The sequence below is a fragment of the Podarcis tiliguerta genome, assembly GCF_965153285.1.
Source record: "Podarcis tiliguerta genome assembly, chromosome: Z".
In the NCBI taxonomy this organism is placed as follows: Eukaryota; Metazoa; Chordata; class Lepidosauria; order Squamata; family Lacertidae; genus Podarcis; species Podarcis tiliguerta.
The window spans coordinates 13,647,702-13,662,596 of record NC_139553.1 but is presented as its reverse complement, the minus strand read 5'-3'; the positions used below and the strand labels follow the sequence as shown (position 1 = coordinate 13,662,596).

Below are 14,895 nucleotides of genomic sequence, written 5' to 3'. Positions count from 1 at the left end.
TACCTTTTTGTTTTTATCTGTGCCCCATTCATCTGCTGGCTTTCGTAGCAGGAGGCTGCTCCATTCCCACCAGCTCTCACAGCTTTCTCCCCAAACCCAGTCGAATCAGCTTTCCGGCTCTGCCGATCCACTAAGGGTCTCTGGCTGGAGAAGCTTCTCTTGGCCAGCTCCCTCTTCTCCCCCATGCCGCTGCTGGAGAGATTGCCGTCCAGCTGGGCCTCGCCCTCCGAGATGGCACTGCCACCGCGCCTCTCCCGCCTCTCGCTGAAGTCGCTGCTCTCAGAGGCCGTCTCCCACTCCTCATTGGCATGGTCAGAGGAGTTCTGGTAGGGCAGCTCGGGAGACCTCCTGGTAGTGGCACCACCCCGATCCATCATGGTCAGCTTGGCTCTCCCTGGCCACTGGCAAGCTAGGAGGTTGGTTCCGCTGTCTTCCGGGCTCCACTGCCCCATGGACTCGCGCTCCTGCCTCAAGCGCCTGAACCGGGGAGGCTTGTCCTGACGAGGTGGGCGCCGGCGGCGGAACGGACGGTTCTCAGCATTCTCGGGATCACCCCCGTAATCCTCCTGGAAGTAGTGCCTCTTGTCTAATGGATCCTCCTCATTGGCCCGCCGGGTGAAGGAGTCTGGGTGCTTATATGAGTCTTGGCCATAGTCCCTCTCAGACAGGCGCCTGGCCCCAAAGGTGTCCAGAGGTGTGCCGTGGCCGTACTCCTGCCACGTGTTCCCCCCATTCCGGCCCTGCCACTGGGAAGGCTCCTTGGAAGCAAAGCCTCTTCGCCCATACCCAGAATTGCTAAGTCTCGGGGGTAGCGAGCGCCCGAAAGCTCGTGGGGCCCTCGCTCTGGCATCCAGGGTACCTTGGTCATCCGAATAGATCTTGTTGGACCGCCAGGAGTCGCGGAAGTCTCCCTTCTTGAGGTCGCTCTCCTCCCTTTCCACAAGGGAGCCCTCATTGCTGTTTTCAGAGCCCCGCTGGCGGCGGCGCTTGGGCAGCTCCTCGTACTCTGAACCTTCACTGTGGGTCTCGCTGGCGATCCTGCGCCTGAGCTTCCCTCGTGGGAACTCTTCTGGCTGGTTGAATTCCCTCAGGGGCCGCCCTCTGCTACTTCGCTGAGCACTGCAGACGCTAGTGCTGTTGCTGCTGTAGGCACCCCGGCTACTGATGTTGCCACTGCCACAGCCCACAGCACTGCCACGGCCTCGGAAGGTGAACTCCCGGAAGCCACGACCACGTCCCTGTCCCCTTCCGCCAAAGGCTTGTTCCTCATCAATAAATATCCAGTTGTTTCTTTTGGTGGGGGGCAAGTCACTGGACTCCCTTGACTGAGGCTTGGCCTCCCAGGCTTTCCCGTTTTTCTCCTCCTCCTCCTCTTCCTCCTCTTCCTGCTCTTCACCCTCCTCCTCCTTCTCCTCCTCGCATGGTTTCTCGACTTCTTGGACCACTGCCCGAGAGGGGTACTTTTCGTCCAGCAAGTGGAAGCGGGCAGAATGGAGCAAGGCAGCAGAATCATGGTCATCCTCCTCCTCCTCCTCCTGCGCCTTCTGAACCGGGGCCTTCTCCTTTGGTGGGGGAGGGGTGGCCTCTTCCCCATCTGCTTTCACCTTTTCCAGCTCTTTCTCCTTCTCTTCGACTTTGAGAGCCTTCAGGACTGGCTTCTTAATCGGGCCAGATCTTCGAGCCCTCCCTGTCTGCTCCTGCTGCTGCTGTTGTTGCTGCTGCTGTTGCTGCTGCTGGCTGCTGGCATTTCGGCTCTCAGAAGCCCACCCTGGCTTGGCAGTTGCCTGCTTGCTGGCAGGCCCGTCTTTCTTCCATGCCTCAGCACCAAAGGACTGCTCATCTCGGCAGGCCTCTTCATTTGCAGAAGCCGTCCCGTCCGAGGATTTCTGATAGTGGCTGGTATCCCAGCCGTTGTACTCTGGCTTCTTATCACTGTGGGCCAAGCCGGCTTCCAAGGAGGAGCTCCTCAGGTTGGTGTGGTGAGGGTCGGCAGTGCTAACGGAAGGGGCGCATTCTTGATGTGGGAAGAGACGGTCTTGGCTCAGCCTTTGGGAGGAGCCGATGCAGCTGTCAAAATTGGCCTGGGGCTTCTTGTCAAAGATGTTTAAGTAATCTTCTCTGGACTCCTCAAACAGGTCACGTGCAGGGTTGATGCTGGTGCTCTGCGATGAGTAGGAGCTGTTGTTCCTGAAAAAGGAAAATGTCCCCCACAAAAAAATAAAAAAATCAGTCAACTTGCGATGGCTTTAAAAGACAATCACAAAGGTTCATGGAGGATATGGCTATCAGTGGCTACTAGCCACAAGGGCTATGTACCACCTCCCCTGCTGGAGAGGATACACCATTTCCCCTGGAATCACTAGTGGGCTCAGGTCCTGCTTGTGGGCTTCCCATGAGAGCACCTGGTTGGCCAGCTGTGAGAAGGATGTTGGACTTTCATCTGAGGCAGCAGGGCTCTCCTTAGGTTCTTAGCCTTCCAATATTCATATTCCTCCTCCATCTCTCTCTCTCTCTCTGTATCCAAGATGCAGCAGTGGCCACCAACTTGGATGGTTTTAAAAGAGGCTCAGACAAGGTCATAAAAGAGAAGGCAATCAATGGCTACTAGCCATGAGGGCTATGTTCTGCCTCCGAGTATCAGTTGGAGCATCTGGTTAGCCGCTGTAAGAACAGGATGCTGGCTTTTGCTAGAGTTGTTTCAGCAAAAGCAAAGTGCTGTGGACTTGCATCCACAGTTGGTCCAGATTTAATATTGGAAAGCTCTCAAGACCATCACCTGCCACTCTCACTCACTGCAATGAATGCTTATGATTTCAGGGGGTCTGGCCAGATGACCCTTGGAGTCTCCCTTCCAATTCTACAATTCTACCATTAATATGCTGTATTTTTTGCTTTTCTTCTTGCCCTCTACGCACTGGGCACTTCGCAAAAGTGGAGTGCCCAATTACTGGCAGAGCACATAGCGCAAGGGAGGGCTGTGGCATAGGAAGGTGGTCGAGGACTCAAATCCAGAGGCAGTTTAGCGAAACAGCTTATTTTTTTAATTAAAAAATCGGATTATTCAGAATTCAGAAATATAAACGTCCCTACAGACTCCTCCTCATAATTTCTCAGTGCTGGATAGAAACATTTCCCTTTCCTCAGGCAGTTTGAAAAGTCTGGAATATCATTGCTTTGGGAAGGTTGTGGCCTGATCCAAGCAAGGTGGTTTACAACAGGAGCACTGCCACCGTGCCAATGACTTACAAACAATCCCAAGTTCAGTCCCCAGCATGCTAATCAGTGCAGACAGTGCTGAGTTAGGTGGACCAATGGATCTGACTCGGGATAAGGGAGTATCGTAGGTTTTAGGAGAAGGGCTGTAACTCAGTGGCGGAACTTTACATGCAAAAGGTCCCAGGTTCAATGGCATCTCCAAGCAGAGCTAGGAGAGATCATCGTCTGCAACCCAGAAGAACAGCTGCATTGTCAGTTCAAACAATACCGAGCCAGGGGCCTGAGTGTCCTCATGATGAGAGCACCTGGGCAGGTTTCCCCCTCACCTGGCGTGCAGTCCTTCGCTGGCCATGCCTTCGGTCTGTTTCGGGCGGGAAATGGGGCAGCCTTTGCTCTGAGAGGGAGTGTAGCTCTCCTGACCCCACACTGGTGGAGGGGTCTCCCCGGACACAGGCTTCCTCTCCTGCTGCATGGAGGGCTGGCTGTTCTGCTCCTTCGACAGGCAGCTGCTATTGGTCAGGGAATCCTGCTGGACCGCCGGCTTCATGGCCCCTGTTTTGGGACAGAAGGAGAGATAAGGAGAGGAGGCAATGGAAAGCTTGGGAGCCCAAACTGGGTTCTGAGATAGAGGCACCCAGGAGGCCCCAAGATCAACCCCCAGCTTCTGTGTGTAGGGCTTGGAGAGATAGATGCACATATACGACCCTCCCCCCCCCCAAATGTCTGAGAGTGACTGTTGGTCAGTGTGCTACGTGCATGAATGATCTGACTCAGTCTAAGATAGCATCCTGTGCTCATCTCACCCCTGATGTAATCCCCAGTCCGTAGGCGCCCTCTAACTCTTTCCCTGGGGAAGACATGAAGGCTAGCAACCTTTGAATAATTAACTGCAATTTGGAAAACAAATGAACAAACCAAACCAAAAACTATTACAGCAGTGACAGCCACTAGTTTGGATGGCTTTAAAAGAAGATTAGACAAATAAGGCTATTGGTGGTTACTAGCCATGATGGCTACCTGCTACATCCAGTGTCAGAAGCAGTGTGCCCCTGAATACTGGGAACTGCTGGGAATTACAGGTTGCGCTCCCATTCCTGCTTGTGAGCTTCCCTTGGGGGCCTCTGGTTGGCCACTGTGAGAACAGGATGCCGGACTAGATGTGTCTTTGGGATGATCTCTGGAAATGTTTTCATTTGTTTCCATATATGTTGTGGAACATACTTTAGAGATCTAGAGACTTCTTGGGTTCTGTTCTATTGGACCCTGTGTTTTACAAAACATTAAAGATTTCTCAACGACCCTTACCTTTAAGTCTTTAGTGGGGAACTGGATTTAGCTGGAAGGCTTAAACCTTATCTCCCACCCCCACCCCCATATCCTGCAGGGTCCGGTTTGACAAGTGAGTGGGGCTGCCTACCTGTCTATCACCTGACCCTTACAATGACATCAGTGCACCAGCCTTTGCTCACATGGATTATCAGCTCATCACCATGGCTTACAAAGAGATATAAAAAATGGGGTGTACAGAGAGCAAGAGGAAAATGAAAGCAGGCAATCAGCTCTAAGCCATGGTTTGCCTGTATGAAAGCTAAACCATGGTTGCATTCTAACTCCTGGTTAGCACAAGCTATGATTTGATGCAATTTAACTAAGCACTGGTGTTTTCTTCCTTTTAAGGAAACATTACCTGAAGGATGGAGGGCTGAGGGGTAGAAATCCACCGGGGGGTGCCCCTGGACCATGCGAGGGTCCATGTAGGAAGGCATCATCATCCAACGGGGGTCGAAGCCCAGCATCTGTGGATGTGGTGGATAGAAGGTCCGCTGAGGGTGGGAGGAGGGAGGATAGACCTGGGACTGCGGCCAGCTCTGCATTTTGTACAGCTGGTCCTTAAGAGGGAGGAAAAAAAACTAAATGGGTATGGAGTGCAGGTGCCTGCATAGCCCCTGAATAGAAACCACATTGTTGGACTCCCTATTCCCATAATTCTACGCCTCTGGGTTAAATCAGGTTCAGCCCCCAATGGCATCTCCAGTTGGTGGAAATTCTCCTTGCCTGAAATCCTGGAGAGGCACTGCCAGTCAGTATTGACAATACTGACCTAGATGGACCAATGGTCTGGCTCTATGAGGACTGAACTCTTATTCTATTTTTAGGCGATGGCCAGGGTTTTGCATGCAGAAGGTGCCAGAGTAGTTTAATAATCCACCCATACTCCCAAGCACTTTAAACATTCACGGCTTCCCTCAAGAAACTGTAGTTTGTTGTTAGAACTTATTCCAGAGCTACAGTTCCCAGAGTGGTTTAACAATCAGTCCCTCTTCCCAGGGAACTCTGGGAGTGGTAGTTCTGTGAGGGGGAAAAGGGGTGCTCCTAACAATTCTCAGCACCATTAAATTACAGTTCCCGGGATTCTCTGGGTGAAGCCATGACTCTTAAGGGTTGTGAGAGTAGTTAGGATAACCCTGCTCCCCTCAGAGGGATACGATTTCCAGAGTGGTCAAGCTCTCCATCCCAGGCGCTTCTGGGAGAGGAACAGGGAGGTGGTCTCCTAACAACTGTCAGCACCCCTTAGCCAGCCACAGGATTATTTGGGGGAGGCCATGACTGGTGAAGAGGTACCACAATGCTTAAAATATACAGTGCGGCTGTGGCCAACATAACGTGAAAGGGAGTTCTCCCCCGTGGCGCATAGACACACCCCTCCAAGATGAACAGCGTGTTTGGCGCAGTGGAGGTTCTTACATGCTGTTGCTGCTGCCGTTGGAACCGTGGGGGAAGCAGTTTCGGGTACTTGCTGAATTCCTGTGCGGGGGACACGGCTTCTCGGAGCTCCTCCTCACTGCTGCTCCGGTGTGCTGCTGACGTGGCCAGAGTTTCCTCCTCTAGGTAAGCAGGAGGGGAAGAAGTTTCCTGGGTATGAAACTCAGGGTTTGCTAAGGAGAGAGGGGAAAAAAGTCTTCTTAACAAAGATGCTCCAGGCGAGGCACCTCTCGGCTGGCCCAGATGCCCTCCCCTCGCCCCCAAAAGCAGGGCATCTGTTTTGCACACAGAGGGCCCTTGGTTGAATTCCCGGTATCTCTAGGTAAGGCTGGGGAACATTTTCTTTCTCAAACCCTGGAGAGCTGTTGCCAACCAGTGTAGGTAATACTAAGCCAGAGGGACCCATGGTCTGCTTCAGTGTATGATAGCTCCTTTGGCCTCCCATGAATCCAGCCAGTGCAGCCCTACCTCTCCGGGCGGCATGGCTGTTCTCCGGCGGGCTGGCCATCTCCAAGGTGGCAGGCCTGGGCTCTTCGTTCTCCACGTGCTTGTGGCTGTCTCCAGCTTTCTGTGCCAGCTTGCACTTCTGATCCAGCTCCTTCAACTTGGCAGCACAAGCGGCCAGGCGCTCCTCCCGCGCTCGTCGCTCCTCCTCCTCCCGCCGCCTCCGGGCCCGCTCGACAGCCTCAGACATCTCAGAGTGGACAAACTTCTGCCGCAGGGGGAGTTTCTCCTCCTTGTCCTCAGAAGACTGCTGCCGGAGGCCCCCCAGCGAAGGTTTCTAGCACAGGAGGTGGGGGGGGGGGTGAAGAACAAGAAGGTCCTTACAGTGGTGAACCACAGTTCAAAGGCACTCACACCAAGGAGAGGGAAAATATGTACCAACATCTCCGCGCCAAGCAGGAGAAATCTGCAAAGCTGGGAAATGTGCTCCCTTCTCTTATGTTTATTTATTCAGGTATCTATACACCACGTTTCTGTACCTTCCTATATGCATAAAAATGAAAGGTTGCGTCCCACAACCCCCACTGGAGAATCTGTAGTGCCTGAATTTGCATGAAGTCAGGGTGAGGTAGGGGAGCAAAAGAGAAGGCAAGTTGCACAGCATGGCAGTGAGGGAGGGAATGCAGAAATGCAAAAGGGGCTGTGGAAGAGAAGGCAGGTGGCTTCCTAACAAGGCGGAAGACAAAAAGGGTGCTCAGTAGCTGCAAAGTGTGGGAGGAGGAAGACATAGGTCACCATGAAGGTGGTTTGTGTGCGGGGAGAGTTGCAAAAAAGGGAGTGGGAGGAGGCATGGATGTGGGGTGAAAACAGGGGTGCGAAGTAGGATTGCAAAGCAGAAGAGTGAAAAGTGGGTTCAGTAGTTACATGGAGCAGGAATGGGAAACTCTAGGGGGTTAATGTGGAAGGAGTAGCAAGGGGGTTGGTGAGCAGAGCAAGCAGGGGCCCAGCCTCTAGTGTAACATACAAGCATAATACTGTGGCATAGAGCATAAAGAAGTAATAGCAACCCACGTATGTGATAGTATGTTCATACATGTGCACATCTGAATGTGCAGTGAAATGAGCAATAGATAAATAAGTAGGTTGTGTAACTTATTTATATATGCTGAATATTCTTTTTTCTGTTCATATTTAATCATTTTTGCATTTCTACTTTCTATATTGAATTTGTGTAGCAAAAATGGGGGGGAAAGAACAAGGGGGGAAAATTAAAAGAACAAAAACATAACATTGCAATAGTGTCAATAAAAATGTTCAGTCAAAAGTGAATGAATGAATGCAGGAATGTATTCCGATTGCTTTTAATATGGGGAAACACTCAAGCAGCCTGGAAATGCACACCTCACAGTAGAACAGTACAGGAAAAGGTTTTTAACACTATATGCAAAAGCCCTTTCCCATCTCCTTCATAGCAGCCACTAACATGGCACACTAACATAGCAGTTAATAGCAAGCCACCATGCTGAGCAAGCCCACCATACCTGATAGTCTGAAAGGGGAGCCCAGCCATTCACTTTCCCTGAGGGAGGCAGGTTATCTGGTCCTTTACGGATTGGCCGAGACAGGCCAGCCAAGTCGCCCCAGCTCTTTGCTTCTTCCGGGGGGTGCCTGGCCTCTGTGCTGTCTGCTGAGCTCATGGAGAGCTGCCGCTGCCTTCTGGGGTCCCAGGTGTTCCTGTCAATTAAGACACATTGGATGTTAAAACAGCACCAACTGGACTTCAAGCTCTCTCTCTTGCTCTCTCTCTCTCTCACACACATTATATCTATCTATGCCACACACATACACACCCCATCAAGCCATACAGAGGCTCATCAGGAGCTAAAGAGAAGTGGAAAATCTTCTCCAAATCTGCCACTGAAGAGAAAGGCAAAGTACAATGGGGCACAGCATCTGCTTTGATTGCAGAAGGTGCTAGGTTCAGCCCCCAGCTTCTTTAGGCAGGGCTAGGGGGGTCCCTTGTCTAAAAAACCTAGAGAGCTGCTGCCAGTGAGCATAGACAATATGAAGCTAGATGGACCCTTTTTCTGACCTTCCTGTTTTTAGCCAAGAAAGGCTGTAGCTCAGTAGCAGGGCATGTGCTTTGTCTGCAGGAGGCCCCAGGTTCAATCCCTGGCTTCTCCAAATAAGGCTGAGAGAGGCTCCAGCCTCAAACCCTAGAGTTGCTGCCAGTCAGTGCAGATAATATGGAACTGGACTGAGCATTTCTGCCTTATACCTGTTCAAAGGCAGCTTCCTATGTTCCTATCAACTGCAGTTGTTGAGGACAGGAGCGGAGGGCTTCTGCATCGGGGTGGGGGTACCTCAAGCCCTTGGGACTCTCCCAATGCCACACACTCCTGTTCCCCATCCATTCATATCCCTCAACTGCTCTGCCTTTCACTGCTTCTGCCTAGATAGAACGTCCTGCAACTGTGATAATGTGGCTTGCTTACCTGGTTGGAAAGATGGGGGGCAGTGTATATGTGTACAGACACCTCTGCAAAGCAACCTAGCCTAGAAAGGTGAGAGTCACGTCCATTGCTCTGTCCACTTTTTCATATGGTCACATGCACCCCTGGCATGCAGCCCCCAGAGAACTGCACATAAGGAAAGGCTGCAGTGCTTGGGACTTTGTAGAGTTTAGAGAAAAGTCAAAGAAGAGATGACATGATTGAAGTTCATTAAATTTTGCATGGCCTGAAGAAAGTGGGTGGAGAAAAACTTTTCTTCCTCTCTCGTAACAATGGAACTCGGAGGCACCCAATGAAGCTGAATGTTGGAAGAATCAGGACAGATAAAAGAAAGACCTTCGCAGAGCACACAGTTGAACTACAGAACTTGCTCCTGCAGGAGGCAGTGTTGGCCACCAATTAGGATGGCTTTAAAACAAGACTGGACAAATTCATGGAAGAGAAGGCTATCAACAGCTGCGATGGCTCTGCTCTGTCTCCATGGTCAGAGGCACTAATCAGATTTTTGAAAATCAGTTGGGAAACTATAGAAGAGGAGAGGGCTCTTGTGCTCAGGTCCTGCTTGCAGTTTTCCTCACAGGCATCTGGTTCGCAACCATGAGAAAAGGATGTCAGACTAGATAAGACAAATGAGAGCATGGCGCTGCGGCTGAAAAATATTCCCTCCTCCTGCTCTGTGTGCAAAGCAGGCCTCACTACCTTCTGCCTCTCTCACCCGCATTCATGGGCACAGCAACCTCTCTGTGTGTTGCTTGAAGGAGGCCCGCTAAGCTGCGGATTCCCTGTCCCACCACTGCTCTTACCATTTTGGCCTCCCGTCCTTATGAGTCTCCTCCTCTTCTTCATCTTCGCTGAACTTCAGTTTCTCAGAGTAATCCACTTCGTCATGGATCCCTGCAACAGCAACAAGAGATGGAGGGTGGTTAGCTCACTTCCCTGAAGTTATCTGCACATCCTATGTCTGGCTGGGCCTGTCACTCAAAACCAACAGGACACAAAAGGCCAAAGATCTCAGAAACCAGCTCTACAGTAACTCAAGAGGAGCAGAGCTTTTAGTGTGGTGTCCATGTTCTGTGGAACAGCATTCATCTCAATATACAACAGGCGCCCACCATCTCTACTTCGCAGAAAGAGCTGAAGGCATTTTTCTATCGACATTTTTTCCCAGCTGGATAAAAGGGTATTTACTACAAATGTTCGCTGATTAGGGGTTTAGGTCTTGTTTTAAATGTATTTTTCATTTCTATATTTTTAACTTAATTACCTTATGCGTAAATTGCCTTGAGCTGGCAATTTATAAGGCGGTTAATGGTAATAACAAAAAATATCAGCATGGCCCCTGGATTCCCTCCCGCTGCACATAGCATGTACTGCCTAGGGACTGTTAAAATATTAAGCTGTTTAGATATGCTTTCAAATAAACAAACAAAAATAGTGAACTACCCTACCGGTTTGGCCCTAGAGAAAGACGTCAGCACCTTCCATCAATGCAATGCTTTGGGTTTCTTTATTTTTGTTTTACTATAATCATGAGTGGGCAGAGGGAGAAGGGACCCATGTGAGCCACCAAAGGAAGGGGGGGGATGGGACCCAGAAATTGAACACTGCAGCCTGGCCACAGAGCCCAAACTCACGCAAGTGGGCCTTTTACCTGCCCATCCATCGTCTGCATCATTATCAAGTTCATCCAGCCCCTTCAGGTTCTCTGCGTTGATGATAGTGGGCCGGGGAACCCGCTCCCCTTGCGGCCGGGAAGGGCGCAAGACCCCAAGCCGGTTTTCTTTTCTGTGGAGAGCAAGGCAGAAAGACATTGTGTGCCTGCTAAGGAAGCGTGCACAGCCAACAAAGGGACAGGGTGAGCCGACTAAAGCAAGCAGCGAGGGCTGGTGCAGCAAACAAGGTGGCCACGATGTGCTTGCGCACTCAGCAGTCAGCTGCACCTGCTACTTCCTGGACAGGTCTCAAGGCCAAACAAGCCGAGACACGAGCAATTCACCAATGGTATCTTCCAGTCGTAGGAACGCTTCAGCCTACGGCATTTCCGAGACGTAAATAGCACCCACCCCGTGCCATTAGCCTTGGAAGATATCATTGCCATCATCACCCATCATCATTATAACCCCCCTTCATCACATGGGATCGCAGAGTGATGTACAAACGAAACAAAATGCACAAATGGGATGTGAGCAGCAGGGTTAAACCCCCTTCCCCCTGCCATGGTTGTCATTCAATACCTCCCCCCCACACACCTCCCCAGGCCTGTTTTTAACCAGAGAGAAGTACGTAGTGTCTCTTTTCTTGGCCAACCTGGAATACTCCAACTCCTATCAGTCCTGGCCAGCATGACCATCTTGGACTACGACACCCCTCAGCCCTGACTAGCCCAGTCATTTGTGGACTAATACTCCCATCAGTCTTGACCAACACAGCTATCTTGGACTATAACTCTCACCAGTCGCGACCAGCACTACAAAGGCTCAGCAGCTGTGACAGATGAGCCAGTTGTTCTGATAATGCTCCTTGCCTTTAAAGAACTTAAGAAAAGCCTTGCCGGATCAGGGCCCTGGCCCATCCAGTCCAGCATCCTCTTCTCACAGTGGCCAGCCATATTCCTGCGGGAAACAGGCAAGCAGGACTCAAGCAAAAGAGCACTCTCCCTTCCTGTGGTCTCCAGCACTACTGGTCTTGGAAACAGAACACAGCCATCGTAGCTGTCTAACTAGCAACAGCCTTACCCATCTTGGTCGTTGGTCTGATATTGTCTGAAAGGGACACGGGGCTCCAGGCGAAACTGTGGGAGGGGGAAGGACCCGCGGTCCACCGGCCCAGGAGTCTCGGATGGTTGGTTTGAGCACATCTGGAAAGAAATGAATAAGAGTTCAAAACTCAAAAGTTCAAAACACAAGTGTCAAAAGACAAAACAAGAAGGAGAAGACTCACGAAAGCTGGTAGCATGTCATGGTAAGTTGGGGGTTGGTAGGCATTGGCCGTGAACTGTGAAGCCCCCTTGCGGATCGGCTGAGTAGAGCGGAGAGAGGGCTCCTTAAGGTCACTGGCGTTTGCTGAGGAGGGGGCTCCGTCTCCTGCGCTGGAGGTCTTGCAGCCCAGCTCAGCCAGGGAGGCGGTCAAAGATGCAGCAGGGGTTATGTTTCTGCCACCGCCCTCCCTCCAACTCGTGACATCTGTGTGGAGGGGAAACCACAGTTCTAAGATGAACATCATTATTATTATTATTATTATTATTATTATTATTATTATTATTATTATAATATTTTGTATACTGCCCTATACCCGCAGGTCTCAGGGCAGTTCACAGGATAAAATCACAATATAAAAACACAAAATACATAATCAAAATAAAAACAAAGAGAACCTGATAGCCCCCCTCCCTAACACATTTTAAAAGGGCTTTGGATGTGAATTTTAAAGAGGAATGTTTTTGTCTGGCTACAGCTGCTGCTGCTGCTACTAGGAAATATAAAGAACAGTTTGTTTGTTTTGAAAATGAAATGGCTGTATTGTTACTACTTATCAGCTCCCATGCTCTTAACTCAATCCACAGGTACCATTTGAAACATTAAGGCAGTGTTTGCCAGCCTGAGGCCCTCTAGACATTTTAGACTGCAACTGCCAAGACCCAGTCAACATGGCCAAGAGTCAGGTTTGATGTGGACATATAGTCTAAAACATCTGGAGGGAATCAGTTTGGGAAAGGCTGCTTAATACTGGAAAACAGCAGCTATGGGCCCTTATATCAGAGATGGGGAGCCAATGGAACTCCAGATGTTATTGACTATAATTCTCATCATCCCTGGCCACTGAGGGGCTGATGGGAACTGGAGTCCAACAGTATCAGGAGGGCTGCAGGGTCCCCACCTCTGCCTTATATGAATGTATATGAAAGCCTTGAATCTTGCAGCGAGTACGGTGGAGATATGACATATTGAATTCAGAATGTTGGCTGCTTTATTAATGGGAAATGTCAACTCTTGGGAGTTCCACTTTGTGAAAATGGCAAATAAACTAGAACTCTGCTTCAGAACTAGCAAAATACACCACTGTCTGAACACACAGCTGAGTTTTTCAAAGGTTCCTATCAAGGGAAGCTGGTCAGCAGGGCAAGGTGGGGCAGAGCCCTACCAGAAGCATTTTTTCTGTACCATAATCCATAGCATTAGTCCAACAGTCCTAGGTCTCCCCCCCCTCCCCACCCCAGCCCTAACCCTATTCATAAACTTCCTATATAATTCAGAGACTCCCTGGAGTATTTGCTGTCCATTTACTCTGCTGGCCAATCACAGCTGTGCACAATACAGTAAATCACAAACATCACTATGGCCAACAGGTTCCACCTTTCACCCTTGTCTCCAAGTGGAGAAGGGGGAGCTGGAGGTGCCAAGTGTTCACAGTACCCTTGTAAGAGACAAGGACAGGGAGAAAACACCAAAACAAACCGGCTGTCCTCTAGGCCACCCACCAGGCCCATGTTCCTAGTGTTGTCTTTTCCATCTTACATTTCCCTATCTTGTGTCCCTGGACTCAACAAATTTCCACCTCTCTGCAAAATCAACAATCTGAAACCTTCCTTCTCTCGTTTGAACTAGTTTGATTAACTTATCCATTTCTGTCTGATTCCATATATCTTATGAACAAATGCCTTTCCTTTTTGGAGCTTGCTGACACTTCTGTTTCTGGGTTCACGCTGGGTTGGCAGCTACCAACAAGATGTATTCTTGTGATTACAGGTTTGTAACCATTTCATCCCCGATTATATTAAAACAGAATCAATACTGGGCTGAGTCTCAAGAGTGGTTCCTATTACATTAGAGTTACAGCCTATACTATCTGCCTCCAATGATTAGTTATGAATGGGCATTCCCACCAACTATGGAGAAAAATGTGCATTTCCAGCATTTAAATCAATTTACTGTGAATATTCCATTCAATCTTGCAAGTGCTAAGTACCACCTTCAGGAGCAATTTAGGCCCTATCCGTGCTATACATTTAAAGGAGCATCATAACACTTCAAACACTCATGGCTTCCCCCAAAGCATCTTGGGAAGTGTGGATTGTTAAGATTGCTGTGCGTTGTTGGGAGACCCCTATTCCCACACAAAGCTAAAAATACCAGAGAGGCTTAGTAATCAATCCCTCTTCCCAGGTAACTATAAGAATTGCAGTTTTATTATGAAAGGGCCTCCTAACAGCTCTTAAAATTTAACAAACTACAGCTCCCAGAATCATTGGGGGGAAAGCCATGGTTGTTTAAAGTGGTAGGATACTGCTTAATAAATAGTGCAGATGGGGCATTATATTGTGCCACTGAGGTGTTTGAACATCTGTGTGTACATCTGAGGCCAGGAAATGAGTCTGCTACAGTGAGAGGAGGACTCTGGCTCCTACTGTTTACGTACTCTGGGGGCGGAGGCTTGGTCCGGGCCCATACGACGGATCTAAGACGCCCTTTTCTTTGCCAGCCTTGTCCTGCTTGCCAGCTGCTTTCAGCGTTGGAAACTCCTCGGGAGAGAAGGATAACTGTCGGCTTGAGGCCCTTGAACCTGATGAGGAAGGAGAAAAGAGGAACAAGGTGATCAGGCAGAGAGGCTGGGGCTCCATGCTTCAAAAACTATCCCTCCTTCTTAGCTGGAGAGACAAAACCAGAAGAACAAAATGTGCACAACGGCCTATATGTTACGGCAACTTCCGTTTCACGTGCTTTCAAGGCACATGTGACCACAGACAAACATACCTTTTTCGGCCCCAGAAGGGGGTGGTCTTATGTGCGCCCCACCAACACGTGCAATGACCCAGAACACAACCTCTGCGCAAACCAGGGGTTGCCTATACTTACCACCTTCTGGTCCGGCTGGCTTTCCATTCAGCTGTGCCCATGACTTTGGTCCACCTGGCACTGAATTTGTACTCTGTGGAAGAAGACAAAAAGAGAATGAAGCAGAG

At 49.9% G+C, this 14,895-nt stretch overlaps 2 protein-coding genes across 21 annotated transcripts in view; both read right to left on the bottom strand.

Moving 5' to 3' along the window:
• The window catches only part of LOC310669594 (uncharacterized protein), a 570,356-nt gene that overhangs the window by 195,527 nt on the left and 359,934 nt on the right, over window positions 1-14,895 (bottom strand). The window lies entirely within an intron of this gene.
• The window catches only part of PRRC2B (proline rich coiled-coil 2B), a gene marked incomplete at its 3' end in the record, with an annotated part of 67,803 nt that overhangs the window by 31,433 nt on the left and 21,475 nt on the right, over window positions 1-14,895 (bottom strand). For 19 of the 20 annotated variants that reach the window (XR_014507176.1, XM_083423306.1, XM_083423313.1 and 16 more), the window contains exons 5-16: window positions 14,789-14,861; window positions 14,352-14,495; window positions 11,877-12,118; window positions 11,672-11,793; window positions 10,588-10,721; window positions 9,740-9,830; window positions 7,965-8,157; window positions 6,448-6,760; window positions 5,962-6,152; window positions 4,904-5,105; window positions 3,543-3,768; window positions 4-2,187 (exon numbers count right to left, since the gene is read on the bottom strand). Coding sequence is in view for 19 of the 20 variants with exons in the window: in XM_083423306.1 (XP_083279432.1) it covers window positions 4-2,187; window positions 3,543-3,768; window positions 4,904-5,105; window positions 5,962-6,152; window positions 6,448-6,760; window positions 7,965-8,157; window positions 9,740-9,830; window positions 10,588-10,721; window positions 11,672-11,793; window positions 11,877-12,118; window positions 14,352-14,495; window positions 14,789-14,861 (4,115 nt within the window). The remainder of the gene's footprint in view (window positions 1-3; window positions 2,188-3,542; window positions 3,769-4,903; window positions 5,106-5,961; window positions 6,153-6,447; window positions 6,761-7,964; window positions 8,158-9,739; window positions 9,831-10,587; window positions 10,722-11,671; window positions 11,794-11,876; window positions 12,119-14,351; window positions 14,496-14,788; window positions 14,862-14,895) is intronic. The other variant, XM_083423310.1, reaches the window with a different exon arrangement.